General features: G+C 36.9%; 1 protein-coding gene across 2 annotated transcripts in view; it reads right to left on the bottom strand.

Annotated features, from left to right (window-relative positions):
- Positions 1-19,058, bottom strand: part of ABCA6 (ATP binding cassette subfamily A member 6) — a 60,799-nt gene extending 41,741 nt beyond the window's left edge. The window contains exons 1-10 of one of the 2 annotated variants that reach the window (XM_059147860.1): positions 18,869-19,058; positions 17,692-17,792; positions 15,963-16,161; positions 14,737-14,898; positions 13,155-13,261; positions 12,353-12,579; positions 8,600-8,741; positions 7,414-7,599; positions 3,196-3,343; positions 906-1,068 (exon numbers count right to left, since the gene is read on the bottom strand). In XM_059147860.1, the coding sequence (XP_059003843.1) occupies positions 906-1,068; positions 3,196-3,343; positions 7,414-7,599; positions 8,600-8,741; positions 12,353-12,579; positions 13,155-13,261; positions 14,737-14,898; positions 15,963-16,161; positions 17,692-17,787 (1,430 nt within the window). In that variant the 5' untranslated portion in view covers positions 17,788-17,792; positions 18,869-19,058. The remainder of the gene's footprint in view (positions 1-905; positions 1,069-3,195; positions 3,344-7,413; positions 7,600-8,599; positions 8,742-12,352; positions 12,580-13,154; positions 13,262-14,736; positions 14,899-15,962; positions 16,162-17,691; positions 17,793-18,868) is intronic. The other variant, XM_059147861.1, reaches the window with a different exon arrangement.
- Between the last annotated feature and the right edge of the window lie 821 nt (positions 19,059-19,879).

Below are 19,879 nucleotides of genomic sequence, written 5' to 3'. Positions count from 1 at the left end.
CAAGGGAGGAACCAGGTTTGACAGATGAGAAATGTCATCACTACATAAGATCAGTGCATCTTCAAATTCAGGGGGAAACAGAATTGAGTCACCCTTTTCTCTGAGCATGAATCAAAACGAAGATAAGGAAATGTATTCAACCAGGATGCTGGCAGTAGTGGAGGATGGGTAACCAAAGAGTCAGGAAATACGAAAGAGAAAGACTTAAAAGGTGTTGAATCTGACAGGGTGTTTTATCTCTGCCTTCCTTTGAACAGGGAGACACCCATTAAATGGGGGTTTTAGGCTTTATTTTAAGAAAGAAACTTCCATTAGAACCACCAGTTGTTTTTGGATTTCAGAGATGAAGATAGTCAATAGCCATTTGTTTGGGGCAGACATCCTGCCTATGTTCTGGGAATATTGCATGAATGAGCTAAAGTTACAGGAATGGATAGTTGTGCAAACAAATGTCCCCAGAGAAGGAAAAATTGGAAGGGGGCTAATAGGTGAGAGGGAGCCAGTTGTGAATAAAAGATAGATATTTTTACATAGGCAAAATAATGATTCTGGGTAGAATTCTTCATGAGTTCCTCTATACTGCCAGATGTGTCTAGCTAACAGCTGGCTAAGGAAAGAGGAAGTTCTCATTGTTATAAAGGGGAAAGCACCTGTGGAAAGGAGAATCAACACAGAAATAAGGAGGAAGACAAAACGGAGGGTGATGCCATAACATTATACGGAGCGAAGCAAAAATAATTTTTCTTTTAGGAGCAATCAGGAGACATTGGTGGTCACATGGAAGAGTTCAAAGTAACATGCACAAAGGCAAGTTTGTTCTTCAATATTCTGCCCAGGATCAGCCAGTTGCTCTTGGTCAATAATTCATTTGCCTTACACCCATATGTGGCTGTAAGTGTGATTACCTGATAGCTTCTTTTCCTTGGAATTCTGGAGCTACCGGTTCAAAACAGTCCTGAGACGGAGGCTCAGGCTCTATTTCTTTCTCAATGACAGTATTAGTCCTCTGGTGTTGGAAACAAGATGAGTTCAGGAAAAATAATGGAGAATAATGGCGCTCATCCCCATCTAATCAGTCAAAAGGCAATAAGACATTGGATCAGTCACATTAGAACAATGAGTAAAGAAGACTTATTCAGAACCGTACAGAGTATCTGACTTTTAAGCATCATAGAGAAAGTCTTTTCTTCCTTACTTCCTATTATTGAAAAGAAAACTTGTTGTGAAGTGAACAACGAAAATTCAAAGGAAATAACCTGTTACCACAAAAGTTAAACAGTATAATAGAACTTTCAAGAAAGTATATAGAAGCCAAAGTTCTGAAAAAATGTAAAAAAAGGTATTTAGAATGAGTGAAACCAAATATTTGGGGGGAGAGTCCTTACACAGCACATAAAAACAACTAAAACATGTTTGTGAACTTAAATCACTTTGACCACAGAGGTGCATGGTTGGGTCTTGATTTGGGCTCAGCTCATGATCTCAGGGTGGTGACATCCAGTCCCTCATCAGCCTCTGCCCTGAGCATGAAGCCTGCTTAAGATTTTCTCTTGACCGTTGCCTCACTCATGGTGTTTTCTCTCAAAGAAAAAAAAAAGAAAAAGAAAGGAAAAGAAAAAAAGAAATCACAAAGCATTAGAGACTGTGGATTCTGAGAAGCAAACTGAGGGTTTTGGAGGAGAGAAGAGTTGGGGGCTTGGGTGGGCCTGGTGGTGGGTATTAAGGAGGGCACACATTGCATGGAGCACTGGGCGTGGTGCATAAACAATGAATCTTGGAACAATGAAAAAAATCAAATTAAATTTTAAAAATTAAAAAAAATCACTTGATCACAACAATAGGGTTGAATATCATACTGAAATTCCCATGGTGTGTGCGTGCAAAGTACAGGGAGAAATTGTATCTGTTCAGGATAAATATATTTGCATTTTCCAAATTTGAAACAATGAAGTGGGGTTCGTCACTAAGGACTTTACCAGAAGTCACAGAAAGATAAGGATATATAAAATAATTGCATAGAAACATATAAGACAGCTTTAACTACAAAGTGGAAAGAACATAAAAAATAAGATAAATAAATAAAATTTGCAAGGAAAAACGGCATTCTGATTTTAGCATGTGTAAAGAAATTCTGGACTTGGGAAATTTTTGTTTGTGAGATAGAGAAAATTTAACTGAGTAATATAGTTTTGTAAATATGAACAACATATAAAAAAAAGTTGAATAATGCTGAAAATGTTTTAATTTTTATGTTGTTATTTCCTTAAAGGATGGACATCTCCCCTTCTGAAATGGTCCTCCCAAGGGGAATCCTTAAGAACCTGATTATTTCACATCTGAGGCCCTTCCTAGCTATTTAGTTTACAATCGGCCCCACGTTCTTGTCAGAACTACTTTTTTTTTTTAAGATTTATTAATTTATTAGAGAGCTAGAGCACAAGACGGGGCAAGAACAGAGGAAAAGAATCTTCAGCAGACTCCCCACTGAGCAGGGAGCCTGACACCAGGCTGGATCCCACAACTCTGAGATCAAGACCTGAACTGAAACCAAGAGTCAGACACGCAACTGACTGAGCCACCCAAGTGCCCCAAGAACTATTTAGTAAGAAACACTTTCACTGCACAATGGCTCTACATTAGCCAAAGCCATGTTAAGAACTAATTTATTTCAGCCTGTTCTAAAAAAAAGCCTTAAATATCTTTCTTTAAAAACATGTTCTGGGATTCTTGAAAAAAAATTAACGTTATTTAATTACTGTGTATTTGTAATGCATATTATTAAAACCAGAAGAATAATTGTTTTTTTTTTGTTTTTTTTTAAGATTTTTATTTATTTAAAAATAGATAGACAGAGAGAGATCACAAGTAGGCAGAGAGGCAGGCAGAGAGAGAGAGGGGGAAGCAGGCTCCCCGCTGAGCAGAGAGCCTGATGTGAGGCTCGATCCCAGACCCTGAGATCATGACCTGAGCTGAAGGCAGAGGCTTAAACCACTGAGCCACCCAGGCGCCCCAGAATAATTGTTTTTACATTTAAATTCAAACCATTAAAACTCTGAAGGAGAAATTAAGAACTCATTCAGCTTGTGATGGTAAAAATTTGTTATTATTTCTTAATATACATTTATATAACCTTCAGTAAAAATATACAGTGTGATCAGTATGTGCAGAGGTCAGAGAAAAGACACCTTTACTTACAGGGTAAGATTTTGTCAAAGTATAATGCCAGTGCCAAGTAGAAAAGTGCATCAAAAGCCAAAACGGAAAAAGTTGCGATCATTACATAGGAGTCTCCTGAAGGGTCAGGAAAAATTATACCATCCATAGTATTATCCAAGTAGATAATCTAAAATTTGGACAAAAATAGTAATAAGTATTTAAGATAAATATATAATATAATATAATAATTTGGCATAGCAGCAAGAATTATCATTTTATTAAGTAGCTTTTTTGAGAAGCCCTTATAATGAAGTTATTGGTGTAACTATTTCTATATGACAGCAATCCAAGGATTATTAGAATGAAGTGCCAACTTAATACCAACTTAAAAAATGCAATATTCTAAGAATAGGAATATTTTTTAAAGATTTTATTTATTTATTACAGAGAGAGAGCACAGCAAGAGGAAGGGAACGCAGAGGGAGTAGACTCCCCACTGAGGAGGGAGCCCAACACGAGGCTTGATCCCAGGACCCTGGGAATCATGACCTGAGCTGAAGACAGATACTTAAGGGACTGAGCAACCCAGGTGCCACTAAGAATAGGAATTTAAATTAAATTAAATGATAATCATAAAGTCATTGCAATATTGCAAAATATCTATGCAGCAAAAATAGTCATTTTAGAAAGAATATGAAGAGTTATTTGAAGCATCTTAGAGATGCTTCTTTTTCTAGAGAAAACTTCTTTTTCTAGTTATTACTGCAAATAAAGGTATGTTTATAATTCTGTCATGTAACCATAGGCGTTGCACTCTAGGTATTATTCTAAGGCTTTTTGTAATACTTCATTTAATCCTCATCATAACCCCCTGGGGGAAATCTTATTATTTTTATGTGCATTTTACATATGGTGGAAGTGAAGCAAATAGAAATTGAGTAGCTTAAACAACAAAAGTCAAAATTACATAGTAAGGAGCAGCAAAGGTGAACTCAGAACAAAGGAAGTCCAGCTCTCAAGCTTGGTTCCTTGCACTAGACAATATACAACCCTATTTATGTTAAAATCTTAACATTCAATGACAAATTTGAATTTATTCTGGGAACACAAGTCTGGGTTGGAATTTTAAGATCAATCTATGTAATTCAACATAAAACAGATTGAAGGAGACACTAATGTGGCTAATCATTGAACATGCACAAAAATCATTTGACACAATTTAGTATCCACTTATAATGAAGAAAGTCTCTTCACAAACTAAGAAAATAAGCAATCTTCTTTAACCTGGTAAAACAGATGTACAAAGACCAACATCAAAAATCATGCTTATTATGAAACGTTAAAAGCGTTTCCTTTGCTTTCATTTCTATTCAACATTGCACTAAAGGTCCCAGTCTCCACAATAAGACCAAAAAAAAAAAAAAAAAAGTAATTGGCATAAGAACTGCAAAAAGGAAAAAACCATCATTATTTGTAGACATCATGACTATATGTAAGAAAATCCCCAAATAAAGCTCAGAAAAATACTAGTTTTAATAAAAGAATATAGCAAGAATGCTGGATACAGTGATTTCTGGTTGCATCTCTACATTAACAACAAACATTTTAAAATAATAATTTAAACACATACTATTTATAGTGGCATCAAAAGTATCAGAAGCTTTGGAATATATAAAAAATGTATAAGGCTCAATACTTAAAATTAAAACAATTACTAAGTGAAGATGAATGTGAAGCTATCTTATGTTCGTGATCAAAAAGAAGTGTCAGGGTGCCAGGGTGACTCAGTCAGTTAAATGCCCAGCTCTTGATTTCAGCTCAGGTCATGATCTCAGTCATGGGATCCACTCTTGAGATCCACTCCATGCTCAGTGGGGAGTCTGCATGAGATTCTCTCTCTCCCGGTGCCCCTCCCTGCTGCAAATGCTCTCTTTCTTTCTCTCTCACATTCTCTCTTTCTCTTAAATAAAAAACTAAATTTCTTTAAAAAGTGTCAATTTCCCTCAAATTGATTGAAAAATTCAACTGTACCAAAAAGTCAACAGCTTTGTGCACACATACATAGGTACGTGTATAACTTAGTAAGTTAATTCTAAAATTTACATCATTCAAAGAACCTAGAATAGAAAAGACTCTTGGAAAAGAAAATCAAGTGGTAAAATTATTACTACCAGACATCCAGACAGATCAGTAAAAGCAATTAAGACAAGGTGGCAACAGAGCAAGGACAGACAGGTCAATACATGATTGGTTGAGCTGTGACAAAGGAAATACTGCAATCCATTCAGGGAAAGGATGTCTTTTCAATAAATGAAACAGAAGAAATTGGATATGCATGTAGAAAAATTAATATTCTTTCTACCTATAGATACACAAAAGTTATTTTGAAATAGATTTTGTATCTGAATATAAAGGCTGAATCAACTGAGTTTTCATATAAAAATGGGGGAATATCTTTATAATCTTGGGGAATGCAATGATTTCTTAAAGGTACAAAAGCACTCTACAGGGGCGCCTGGGTGGCTCAGTGGGTTAAGCTGCTGTCTTTGGCTCGGGTCATGATCTCAGGGTCCTGGGATCGAGTCCCGCATCGGGCTCTCTGCTCAGTGGGGAGGCTGCTTCCCTCTCTCTCTCTCTCTGCCTGCCTCTCTGTCTACTTGTGATCTCTGTCTGTCAAGTAAACAAATAAAATCTTTAAAAAAAAAAAAAAGCACTCTACAGAGAAGAAACTTGACAAACCGGACTTTATCAAAATTAAGAAACTTGTTCATTAAAACACCATTAAAAGAGTAAAAATGTCAGCAACGAGTAACCGAAAAATGTTTCATATGCAGTATATATAAGAAATTCTTACAAAGTAATGAAGAAAAGATTTTTAAAAAGTTAGGTAAAAAATGAGGGGAAAAGGGAACCTGGATGCCTTAGCTGCTGCTGAAGTATCTGCTTTTGGTTCAGATTTCCATCCCTGAGTCCTGGGGTTGAGTTCAGCAGGGAGTCTGCTTCTCCCTCTGCCCCTCCCCCCACCCATGTTCTTACTCTTGCTCTTTCTCTCAAGTGAATAAATACAAAATCTTTTTTTAAAAATGGGGGCAAGACCTGGATAGGCACTTTATAAAAGAGAAACCCCCCCCCAAATACCTCTACACATATGAAAGAGAATTAAATTTCATAAAAAAATCAGGAAAATGCAAATTAATACCACACAGTTTATTCCCGCAGATCTACCAGAAAGGCTAAAATTTGGACAACTGACAATACCAAATGCCAGTAAACATGTGTAACTCTGAACTCTCGGTGCAAAAGTAAATTGATGCAATCACTTTGGAAAACTATTTGGCAGTAGCTATGATGATTAAGATACACATATCCTAAGTCCTGCTATTCAACTCCTACATAGATACCAAAGAGAACGGAATGCCCATATTCACTAGGAAACATGTGTAGGAATTTTTTTTTTTTTGCAGAACTAATATTAGTCAAAAACTGGAAAATATTTTTGTTCATCAATAAGAAAATTGATAGCACAGTCACACAGCTGAATACTACATGACACTCTATTACAGCAACACTCCAACTGTGGGTAAGATCTGAAAACACAACGTTGAATGGGAAAAAAGCCAGATCTAAAAAAAAAAAAGAAAAAAAAAACAACACAAAACACTTCATAGAGTAGCACTTATATAAAGTTGAAAACAGGCAACACTAAAAAATTATACTCAAAACACACATTAGGCGATAAATGAAAAGGCAAGAAGTGATGATCACAACACTTTTATCTTTAAGAGGAAGGAGTGTTTGGAGACTTGACATTGTGGCATCCTCTACTTCTTGATCTGGTTCATGATTATTTTGATATACTTAATAATTATTTGTTAAGCTCTTGATAGTCCTGAAAACTTTTCAGATTTTAGGTTTCAAACAGAGGTTTACACAACAATTTTTAATAAACTAGAGAATGCCTTTGTTATGTAAAGTACAAGGAAAGGGAAACAGTTGCATATGAAATATAAGAGGAGAATACTTCAAAATGAAAATACACCCAAGACGTGAAAATCTGTCTTAGTCAAGATGTTTTAATCAAATTTCCTTGTATGATGATGATTTTTTCAATAATGCAATGATAACATTTTCAAATCTAGCTTTAGGGGGAAAAACTGTTTAGAATAAATGCTCTTATTTTGAAAATGTTTGACTGTGAAGAGTCATGAAATAGCAAATTCTTTTTAAATTTCAGTAATAAACGAATTATGTTCTTACCTTGCTCATTCCAGCAGTGAAGGCAAAAGGGCTACAAAAACTCAAAATCCACTCCAGAGAGGAAGGAAGTTGTCTGTAATACACAGTGAATCCTACACCCCCACAAAAGATATTGAGGAGAAACATAACCAAATTGGTAAGGAGAGTTTTCTTTAACAACACGCTCATCAAGAACGTTAGAGCAATCTGAAAGAGAGAGAAGATAATCTGGTTGTTCAACAGATTTAGTTCACCGAGAATTGGCAGCGCAAAAAAACCTGGATCTTTACATCATAAGTATTTATCAGTGAGACAGTGATGAAAATATTTATGTATAACAATGATCAGCTCTTGCCCCAACACTTTTGTAAAGAAAATCCTTTTTTGCACCTCCTCATCTACTGGGCTTTTGTTGTTAAAGAAAGGTCAGGGGAAAAGCTGTCTGAGAGTTGGGGAAAGAATAGAAATGCAGACCTGGAAATATTGAAAGAACCTACATTAATGCATTAACAAAGAGCATCTAGGTACCGTCTGCAGAATTTAGAGGCTCCTGTTGTAGAAGGAAGAGGCATGACATGGGGAGTGAGGACAAGGGGGAGTGTCAGAGGGAGATACTGTGAAAGCTACCACATTACAGAGAACTTTGGGGAAAGGAGATGGGTCCACCGCTCAAAGACATCCTCACTAAAATATTCTAGAAAAGCCTTAGAGTTGGGACGCCTGGGTGGCTTAGTTGGTTAAGCTGCGGCTTAGTTGGTTAAGCAGCTCTGGTCATGATCCCAGGGTTCTGGGGTCGAGTCCTGCATTGGGCTCCTTGCTCAGCGGGGAGTCTGCTTCTCTCTCTGCTTCTGCCTGCCTGCTTGTGCTCTTGCTCTCTCTCTCTCTCTGATAAATAATAAATAAATAAATAAATAAATAAATAAATAAATAAATATTAAAAAAAAAAAAAAGAAAGAAAAGCCTTAGAGTCAAAATATTTTCAGAATCAGAATTTTTTTTGATGCATCATACATTAATTCAGACCTTTATGCAAAAGAGAGGTCCAATCTTATTTACATCATTTTCTCACACTCATAGACTTTCTGAAGCAAACACACACACACTAGACATGAAGGAAATAACTGTAGTAACCTCCAGAGAAATTAATTTTTGCTACAGATAGCTAAAATCTAAAGCAGAGAATGTGGTAATACATGTATGAACTTACCAAAGATAAGCCATATAAGAAAAAGAGTGTAAATATCACCATGAAGCCCGTCATGACTATAATTTGGGTAGATGTTATAATAACTGTAATCATTATGGAAATGATGAAGATGAAGGTAGCATAGATTAAGCCACAGGAGAGCCTACAAAAAAAGACAAAAAGTTATTTCAATGATTTCAACTTCATTATGAAATATTTGAAACATACGAAAATATCTAAAGAACAGCACAATATTTACCCTTCTACTTGCCACTTGGATTAGTAACTACAGTATTACTAATCAACCACATTGGCATGGCTGTACTGCTACCTACTGGCTAGGCATCAGCTCTGTGCTCACATATTGTATAAATAGGATGAATGCTACATAAATTGTATCATTTTGTATGTGTCCTTCTGCTGCTTGCCTTTAATAATGTTATACATTGCTGTATAATATTTCATTGTCTGAATATATCCCAAAGTTTTCCTCATCATAGACATTCAGGTTGTTTCCAATTTTTATTTCTGGTACATGGTGGCTAAGAACACGCTTGCACTTGGGGAAGAAGAACAAAATAAGGTGGAAATTGAGAGGGCGGCACACCAGAAGAGGCGCTGAACTCTAGGAAACAAACTGAGGGTTTGTTAAGGAGGGCACTGGGTGGACCGAGTCCTGGATGTTATATGCAACTGATGAAGCACTAAATTCTGCCTCTGACATTAATTTAAAAAAAAAAAAAAAGAAAGAAAGAAAAGAAAAAAGAACATCTTTGTATGTGTCTTTTTTGGAAAAAGCACAAAAATTTCTCTAAGGTGTAATGGCTGAATTGAAGAGAGTAAGCTTTTGTGTGTTTGGTGCTATCACATTTTACTGAGATATTCTAATTGTAGACATGGAAGGAAATATAACAGCTACTGATCAATCCAGGAACCATGGAAACATTGGGGGCAGATGATAATTTGAGCATTTTTGAGCATTTTTGAGGATCTCAGCTAGCGGGACCTCCACTCTCCTATTAGGGAGAATTTGTAGAAAATTTAAATTTAAATTTAAATTTTGTAGAAAATTGAAATTTTATAACTCCATAAAGCCCATCCTATTATTGCTCTTCTTATTTATGATTTCTTTCTTAAACTGATATAAATAATGGTATGCCCTTCAGTGTTCACACTGCTTTGGTTTAGATGTGCTGGTGTTCACATGTTTATGAGGTAGTTATTAACAGTCTTGGATCGAACAAGCCTGCAGGGTGTTTGAGTCCAAACCTCTCATTTTCCAGATAAGTAAACTGTAGTTCCTATTGTACTTAATGGGCCTTTTCAAGGTCAACAAAGTATATCAATAACAAAATTAAGATTTGTTGCAGCCCTTCCTAGTTCACAGCTCCTTCCTCTACATAAAATTGCCTAACTAAATGAGAATTCAAGAGCTGAAAAAAATAGCGAGACTATTAAAACCAGGAACTTGCATCAACATGTCCCAGTACAACAGGTTTAATTACTGCTTATTCAACTTCTTTTTAAAGGTCATGTCATTACAATGATTCAGCCTTTGTTAGAAACATCAGCATTTTTGGAAAGCATATGGTATTCTGCAGAATCCACTTCCTGAGTACAGAAGGGAACTACTATAGGTAGGAATTGAAATCTATGGAGTAGGAGTATTAACACATGAAGGAACTTAAAACATTACCTAGAAAAGGGAACTCATTGTAGAGAGTGGGGTGGGGAGAGATGTTAATAAAGCAATAAAAACCTTCATGATAAAAACTGTAATTCAGACATCACATAAAGTAATTTAACAAAGTAACTCAGAAATTCTCATGCATTTCACATTTATTACTTTAAAAAAGGCTGCCATAAAATTTATTTCCAATAGATACCCTTTACTTAATAAAAAAACATTTCAAATTTTTTCCCTCTTGGTTTTAAGGACATATAAATCCATTTTGCTAAATTTAGATTACATGCATAGGAGGAAGTATTTATCCTGAGAATGAACCCACATCTAAATATCCAACACCTTTGTGATTTTAATCTAGAGTTGACTTGTGCCTACCTATTCTCAGGAGACTGCAAGGATGCTGCCCCATAAGATATTCACTGGACTGAAAAATAGTCCTCTTTACACAGATTCCCACCCCCCCAGGTTTTTCCTCCTAACAGACTCCATTCATTCCTTTGCATTTGCCAAAGTCCCACTGCAAACCAATTTTCTCCTTCCTTTTTCGTTTCAGAAAATGTTTCCTCTTTTTTCTACTTCATGATTATGGTATAATAGAATCAAAGCTCCCTCCTTTAACCAAATACACTTTATAGAAAATTTAAAATTTCCTAGACCGTAATTTTATTTCAGAGAACATGTGGCTTGCAAATAGTTCCTTATCCATTCCAGATAGTCGACTCCACATTCATAAGCACTAATTTTCTTTCTTTCTTTTCTTTTAAATATTTTATTTATTTATTTGACAGAGATAACAAGTAGGCAGAGAGGCAGGCAGAGAGAAAGGAAGGGAAGCAGGCTCCCTGCTGAGCAGAGAGCCCAGTGTGGGACTTGATCCCAGGACTCTGGGATCATGACCTGAGCCGAAAGCAGAGGCTTTAACCCACTGAACCACCCAGGTGCCCCCACAAACACTAATTTTCTTGATATGGGTACTATACAAAGAAATACCGTCTAGGATTCAATGTTGAAAATCTTAAGCTTCCTTTGGGGTAAAATGAACAGATTATTTTTCATTTTTTTTTTCCTTTTCCCAGACAATGTGGATTTTGTAACTGATTGCATTTCAGAATTCTCTGCTTTGGCCTCTTGGAAGCTTAGAGCGCACATAGTCTGCATTTTTACCTGCTAGTCTTACCTACTTATCTTGTTAGGTCCTTGTTTCTACTCCTCAATTATTTGTTTTTATTATAATACAAATACATGTAGACAGATAGATATATACATAAATATACATATGTTTAAATATATTTAAAAATCATTGAAATCGTGTGTGAGTGAAACAAGATACAAATATAGCAATAGGAAGCAAATGTTCTTATTAAGCCCTTCTTATATGCCATCCTAAGTGCTGTATGTGCTGGACACATTTTCAACATATGGCATTTAAGTGCTGCAAAAAATACATCCCTCATGGGGCACCTGGGTGTCTCAGTGGGTTAAACCCTCTGCCTTCGGCTTGGGGGCTTGGGTCATAATCCCAGGGTCCTGGGATCGAGCCCTGCATGGGGCTTTCTGCTCAGCAGGGAGCCTGCTTCCCCCCCCACCCCCTTCTCTCTGCCTGCCTCCCTGCCTACTTGTGATCTGTCTGTCAAATAAATAAATAAAATCTTAAAAAATATATATATCCCTCATAACCAAACCTCTGAACATAAACTAGCCATTACAGGATCATACTTTTTCAACGTGAGGAGGTGTGGAGAAATCAAATGATAACTGTGGGCAGACCAAACAGGAGAGTTGCAATCCAGGCAGCTGGGTTGGAGTCCCAGCTCTGGAACACATCTTCCATTTGATATTGGGCAACTCTTTTACCCTCTTTGATCTTCCTGGAACCTCGATCATAGCATTAGTGTAACAGACTTATGGCGTGGAAAAGTGCTCAGCAAATCGTAATCGCTATTTTGCATAACAAAATTTTAAAAGGAGTAAATCAAGAAATCAGAACCAAAGAAAAAATAGCCAGTGTGTCAAGCTTAACAGTAATGTTGTGAAATAATAACACATTTTTACTGCTTCCAAATTTCTGATTATTCATTTGCACTCACCAGAAGGCTGATTCTTGCAGACCCATTATTTTCATAAAATCCTTGCACTTTTTTCTCTCTTTTGTAACATTGAGTGATACAAAATATATAAACGGGGAGAAGTAAAGCAGGCAGTAGAAAATGAACAGCTCCTTTTGAAGAACGTCTTTATACATAAAAGGTAAAGTCTTCATATTTACAGCAGTAATTGACATCAACTCTTCCACCACAGAGTGATTTGTTGTGATCTACAGCAGGGTTTAAACACGCAAAATCGTTATTTAAAAAATAGAAACTGGTGAAATCCGATGAAGCTAAGGAGATTATAGCAATATCAATTTCCCGATTTTAATATTATTCTGTGGTTATGCAAGATATAACAGGAGACACTGTGTGAAGGGTACAGGGACCTCCCTGCACATTGTTTCTGCGATTTCTCGTCATTCGGGAACTACTTGAAAATTTAAAGTTAAAAACAAAAACAATGTGTTCCTTTGCCTAAATCCAATTTCAGCATTTGTTTTTTGTTTTGTTTTGTTTAAAGATTTTATTTATTTATTTGAGAGAGAGAGTGAGAGCGTGAGAAGGGAGAAGGTCGGAGGGAGAAGCAGACTCCCCACGGAGCTGGGAACCCGATGCGGGACTCGATCCTGGGACTCCACGATCATGACCTGAGTCGAAGGCAACCGCTTAACCAGCTGAGCCACCCAGGTGCCTCAATTTCATTATATAAACATGAAAACCTGAGTGCATGTCATCCTTCATCACAACCTGGATGGAATTCTATGGAATTAGCTTACATTAACTTTAGAACTCTCGTTACCTGGATAATAGCAGCATTAATTGCGGCTTGTAAAGCCACAAATCCACTACTCCAGTATTTGGACAGGGAACAGGAATGATCTTCATTATCCAGATTCCAGCAATGAGCTACGAGCCCAAAAAAGAGCACAACCAACATTATCAGGTGAAAGCAATTCGAGAATAAAAAAACAAGAGTCCAAGAGAAATCAGTCTAGAGGAGGCTCCACCAGTCAGAACTTACAGCCACATAGAAAAAAAAAAAAAGAGGATCAAATGAAAATTCTTACGGAGGCAACTTTATTCACGGAGACCGTCGCTTCCATAGAAAGTCTTAGAAAATAAAAAGACGATGAAAGCAAACACTCTGCTCCAACCATGCTAGATTCCTTGCTCTGTCTCAAAATGCTAAATGCGCCCTAATGCTACAACCTGTTTTGCTCATAGGTTCTCCCTACAGATGGATCCATGGCTCACTCTTTCCCTCTACCCTGATCTCTTCTCAGAAGCAAACTCAGCACAGAGGTCTTTCCTGGCTACCGTAAGTAACAACATCTAAAAGAGCGTTCAGGCTCTGTCTTCTAAGCCTGCTCTATTTTTCTTGGTGGTGGTATCAGCCCCTGGCAGAGGGCATTGTTGTTGCCTCACCCCCTGTCCCTCGCTGGAACGATTCATGCAAGCAGGCTCTAGGTTTCAGTCACTTCCATCCTCAGGGCCAGAACAGTGCAGGACACATAGTAGACACCCAGTGAATGCATGGAAAACAACCAACTCTATTAGCCATATCAGTTCTGCTTCCTAAAAGGTCCTCACAGCCATTCCGTCTCCTCAGCTGCCTCCACTCTGGTCCAAGCCACCATGGGCCCCCTGGTATGCTTCGTTGCCTTCTCCCTGACTCCGCTGCAATCCATTCTCTGGGCTATACCCAGAGAGCTCCCTTAAGCCTGGGAGTCTTATCACTTCTCTGCCCTGATTAAAGAACCTCCACAGCCCTCCATCACCCTCGCTTAGCAGGACATCACAGCATTGAGGCCTGGGGTAACTTCAGCCCCATTCCTGTTCGTGTTCTCTGTTCAGCTAAACAGCTCTTCTTCCAAATATTCTAACAGATGCCTGTTGTCACCCCAACCCTTTACACCGGCACTTCCTCTCTCTGAAATACACTGCCTTTAGCACACTTCCCCCATGTGCTATTCCTTCTCATTAGTTGAAACCTCACTTTGCCAGGCAGGACTTCTCTAATCCCACAGCCTGTGAGGAACATCTGGTCTAAGTCTCCTGCCCTCAGCAGCTTTTTCTTGCACTTGTCATTACTGTTCAGTGCCTGCCTTTCCTGGGAACCTGAACTTCAGCTGAGGCTAGGACCTCTCAGTCTTCATCACTCTCTGTAACTTTCACCGACGCATTCACTTTACGTTAGATGATTCAATAATGTTTTAAGAGTCATCTTCTAGTGGTAAGATAGGACTGACCTTGGAATAAGTTTAGCAATAAAATGTGCTTTCTCTATGTTCTCATGTTCTCTCAAAAACATCTCTGTTGCCCATCCTGACCGATCCCTTATGTTAAAAACATGAAAAGTGCCATTTTATATAGAAGGTCACCTGAGAAAAGATCTTCCTTCAAAAATGGAATGTAATATCCCTGAAAAAATTTTAACTTATACGAGAAAGTGTCATTGAAGATAATTCCCACGATGCCTGTGATATTGTCTAGAAGTATTTTATCCATGGATTTTTGGTTCGGTACTCCAATGATCCTTCTTTCTGTGAATGACAAGGTGAAAATAGACATGAAGGGTCATACAGAGTTTCACCACAATGGGATGTCATCAAATATTTTTCACTGGAATTAAACTAAAATCATTTTCCATTTAAACTGATCCCAAAAGATAAGCGGGGTTTGTTTTTGTTTTTGTTTTGTTTTGTTTTTTTGTTTTGGTTTTTTGTTTGTTTGTTTGTTTGTTTTAGTGTTTTAGATTTTAGAATCAGGAGACATGCATGAGAATTTAGTGTTTTCTTTTAATAATGGCAAGTATTACGGCAAATTTCAGGTCTATAAAAATATGACACTAGGGTAAGTATGTGTTGGAGAATTGGGATATAAAAATAGAGGTAACTGGAGAAGTTATTATACAGTCAAGGGATTTCAGATGTCAGATTTCCTGAAGCATAGACCCCTCATCTGAGCTTTGCCTTATGAGGAAACTAAGACCGTATGCACCGTGACCCTAACAGCCAGCAATGTTACCTGTTAGGAATCAAGGATTAGAGAGTAGACAACCAAACTGCACCCACTTGCCCATGAGTGAAATACACATTTACTATAGTTATCTCAGTTACATAGTGACTTCATATAGAATGAAAGCTTTAAAGATGTTTACAAAGTATACCAAATGTGAACAGGATATCTTGAGATTATCCATCTTTACTGTTCATGGTTCTGAAATTACTGTTTAATAACCATGACTTCATTTCTTTTGCTTAGATGTTTTTTCCTGAGTTATCAATCTTAATCACTGATTTTCCATGTTAAGAACATCTGCACCCACAAATGATGTGTTCTCCTAGACACTATGCTACAAATCTGAAATTATAAGTTTATTGTTTTAGGTAAATTCCAATAGAAATGTAGAACTCCCTAAACTGGAGTCCCATTAAGCTGAAAGGGTTTACAAGGCTACTTGTTATGAGAGAAAGAAAAAGCTAATCATGATACCTAAATAATTTACATAATAGATCATTGTAAGTTCAAATTAATCACAGTTACATTATATTTAAAAAGATGTAAAATAATGTCAGTAATTCTTTATTGCCATTAGTACACCTACCTTTCAAAAGTGCAAATGCTGTTTTATTCATTATCTCCTGGGTTAGTTCAGAGACAGGTGTGTATACAATAGCTATAGAGTTATTAACATGATCTGCACTTCCCAGATCTTGAGGAGGCAATTCAGGAAAATACATATTTTCTCTGAAATGTGAAAATAGTCCCATGTACAGCCCTAGAAGTATTGGGAGTGCCCATTCCTATAACAGGGGAAAAAAGAATGAATTCAGATATTTCCTTAAAAATTCAGTTAATACCAAAGAACTATTGAAGACAAACTCCAATTTGCCACTTCGTTCTCTTGCTTTTCAGAGCAAAGGGAACCCAACAAAAGACGCATATTGAGATCATTGCCATGTATATAATTGTCCAACACTAGAACTAAAATTTGCATTAAATCATGAACTACTGCAGACGCCATCACAGAAACTAACAGAGTGACTAAAAGGATGGCAATTCTTGGGCATGGGCATCTGACTTTACAGTCGATAAGACACAGACTATCCCAGACAGAATTCATGGTGGCAAATAGCAACATTTTTGTCACTTGTCACATTCTTGTATTGGAAATCAAAGAACATGAAAAGAAACTGAGTGAGAGAGACTGCCTAGTAGCTCACTAATATCGGTAATCTCTTCCTGCCTAGCACAATGCTAGACAGCATTCCCAGCCTCTGGAAATTAAGCAGGAGCAAGTGATTGAGTTCTAGCCAATGGAATGTGGGCAGAAATGCTATGCACCCCTTCAAGGCCTGGCTCAAGGAACCATGCACAATCTTCTATATTCTATCTCAGTCCCTGTACTTCCTGATCTTTTTTTTTTTTTTTTAAGATTTATGTATTTATTTTAGAGAGAAAGTGTAGGGGTGGGGAGGGACTGACTAATGGAGAGTAGAGGAGAAGGAGAGTAAGAAAGAGAGAGGGAGCGACCCTTAAGCAGGGTCTCCACCGAGAGCAGAGCCCACTAGGGGCTCAATCCTATGACCCTGAGATCATGACCTGAACTGAAATCAAGAGCCGGACATTCAAACGACTGAGCCACCCAGATCCCCCCATACTTCCTGGCCACCTGACTGGATGCAGAGTGTCCAGGGGAGGTCTCTAAGGCCTGGGGAGATGGCAGTGTCCCTGGGTGAAGAAGGCTGGGTCCCTGAATGGTTGTGTGGAGGAGACTCCTGCACCTACCAGACCTACTTCAGTTTCACTGCCAACCTTATTTAGACTATGAGCAGAGGGAAAAATAAATTTTTGCTGAGCTCAGCCCCTGAGATCTGGGGTTATTACCTGTAGAAAGCCTACCTACCTAATACGAACTGACCATCAATGGTGTTCTTGGTCATAATTCTTGGAAATAATCTCTGTTTATAAAATCCATGGCTTTGAAAATAAGTCCCCCAAATGAAAATTTGTCGGACTGTCAGCCATCCTTTTTATTATTTCCTTACTCTAACTTTATTACATATGGTGGCAGCTTTAATAGTTGCTATAATTTACCATACAATTAAATTTTCACTTATTTTTTTTTAAAGTGAGTAATATTTTTAGTTTTTGCAATTCTTCATTATGTTTCATGGACTACTAAGAGTCTCTTGGTTCAACACGTACAATAGGAGGCAACCTTAAAAACAATAAATCCAGTCTGCTACTTAAAATATAAAATAAGAGCATCATTTGACAGTAAAATACAAGAATGATGTGAGCTGCAGAAAGAGGCAGACTTTCAAACGTACCAATAAACTCTCTCTTTTCATTCTCCATTTCTGAAGAAAATTCTTGTACAGAAGTGCTTGAGTTTGCTGATACACACTTTTCTGTTTCATATGCATTTAGCCTATCATTTAAAAACAAGGAAAAGGTAAACAAGGTAGAACATAAACTAGACAAATAAATGTAATAAGAAAAACCTTAGAGAGTGGGAAAGAAAAGAAAAATCTTGATCATATTTTGGGGGAAAACATTCCCTACCTTTAAGAACAACAAAAAAATGTATTAAAAATATTATTTTAATACCACATGATTGCAAAATTTTACTCATAGTAAGCTATTTGGGAGAGTGGGTAATGGTGCGGAGATAGTGGCCAGTCTCACAATTTTTACAGAAATACAGAGTGCAACAATGGAAAATATATCATTAGATTTTAAAACCTGTAAGATTCTTCACATTTTCTTACCTTTTATAATAGAAATTCAACTATATGAATAGAGTAATTGAATCATATCTCATCTGATTAATAATAAATTTTTGTTCTTTGTATTTAAATAGAAATGCCAGAGCCAACCAAATTAATCAACATTCTGATTAATTAAATTCATTTGAACAATTAATTATGTCCATTAGATGTAACCTCAATGAACTGTTCTCCTATAGTACTACCTTCCAGATTAAACTGAACAGCTTTAGTCTCAATTAGCTGAATCCAGACTCAGACTAGCTGAAACTTGATTGTGAGACACCAAAAAACCCAACTCATATCAATTTTCTGAATTCAGAAGGACCTAAATAACTGAGGAAAAATGGCCAAGTAAGAAGAAAGCAAGAAAGAAAGAAAGAAGAAAGACAGGCATCACATGGAAAGTAATTTTGCCCAAATGTTTGCAAGCCAATGGAGATTATTTTTTTCAGTTTTTCTAATCTCAGAATTAAATTATTTTAGCTTTGCATAACGAAATATTCAGACAATTCTTCCCCAGATAGTACAGAAGCAAATTTTACTATTTTCCCATATTCTGCTGTTGTATCTAGACAATTAAAGTCGGTGGGGAATTAAGAGAAAAACTTTATCATTAGGTTTTACATTGAAGAATATAATACATATGAGTATTTGGAAACCTCTGAAAAATAGACTGATTTCTAGCAGTGTCCCCCCACATATTTGGCATAGCACAACAAAATGGAGCTTTACTTACTGTCAGAAAAATTAGGAAAGTACTCTGGAAACACTGTCAACGCACAGTTCTCTTTTTGTGTACAGGAACAATTAAAATTTCCTTATTGCTACTTCTTCATTTATTCCTTAGATGGGAGTCTTACCCAGGCTGCTTTCTGAAAGGGGGTGTAGTCAGACCAAGCTGCACATGATGAACTTGTTTTGCTTTCTGCCTTTTCTTCCCTAAGCCAATTATTTGCAGGGAAATGATGGTTCAGTGGTTGGTTGGGAATAAAAAAAAAAAAAAAAAAAGCCCTGTGTTTGTGCACTTGGCCTTTCAACTTCAGGGATAAGGGGTAAAATGGTAAACAAGGAACAACAACTAGCCGGTTGGACATGATGAGACCAAGATGGGAAAAGAGCAATAAACAAGTAAAAACAATCACTAACAAAACGAAGTAGTTAAATGTGTATGAGAAATCTTTAGCTTTTTTTTTTTTTTTTTTCTGCTAATGCCTAAACACAACTGCCAATGATGTATTTGATTAATTGGTACTGAATGGGCAGAATGTGCTGAAGCTGATGTTTTTCCCCCTAATAAAGCTAAGCAACCCATAGTCCGCTTCGGAGAAACACTTAATTTGGACAAATGAATAATTATGAACAAATCCCTTTCTCTCTTCTGCTCATAGTAGATGCAGGATTTCAGAAGGCATATGAACAAAATAAAAGACTGCCAAGGACTAAAAAATATATTAAAAGATTCAGGTCAATTTCTTATGCATGAAGACTTGGGGAAAAAATAAAATTTGTTCAACTGCCATCGTATAGTCTATCTCTCTCTGTAAAGAATTGCAAACTTTTCTTGACCTGCCAAAGTAAATGGCAAAACAGGAAGCCAAAGTCCATGAATTGGGAAATCTCAAATATTTGACATGGCTCCCAAACCACAGATGTTAATAATCATAAAGCTGACAGTTGTTCTGAAAAAAAAAAAAGAGGATAATTTTTTTAAAATTAAGCCATGGCATTATATATGTATATTTCTCTC

Source organism: Mustela lutreola, chromosome 15 (genome assembly GCF_030435805.1).
Source record: "Mustela lutreola isolate mMusLut2 chromosome 15, mMusLut2.pri, whole genome shotgun sequence".
NCBI lineage: Eukaryota > Metazoa > Chordata > Mammalia > Carnivora > Mustelidae > Mustela > Mustela lutreola.
The sequence above is the reverse complement of the archived record's forward strand: the minus strand, read 5'-3'. Positions and strand labels throughout refer to the sequence as shown.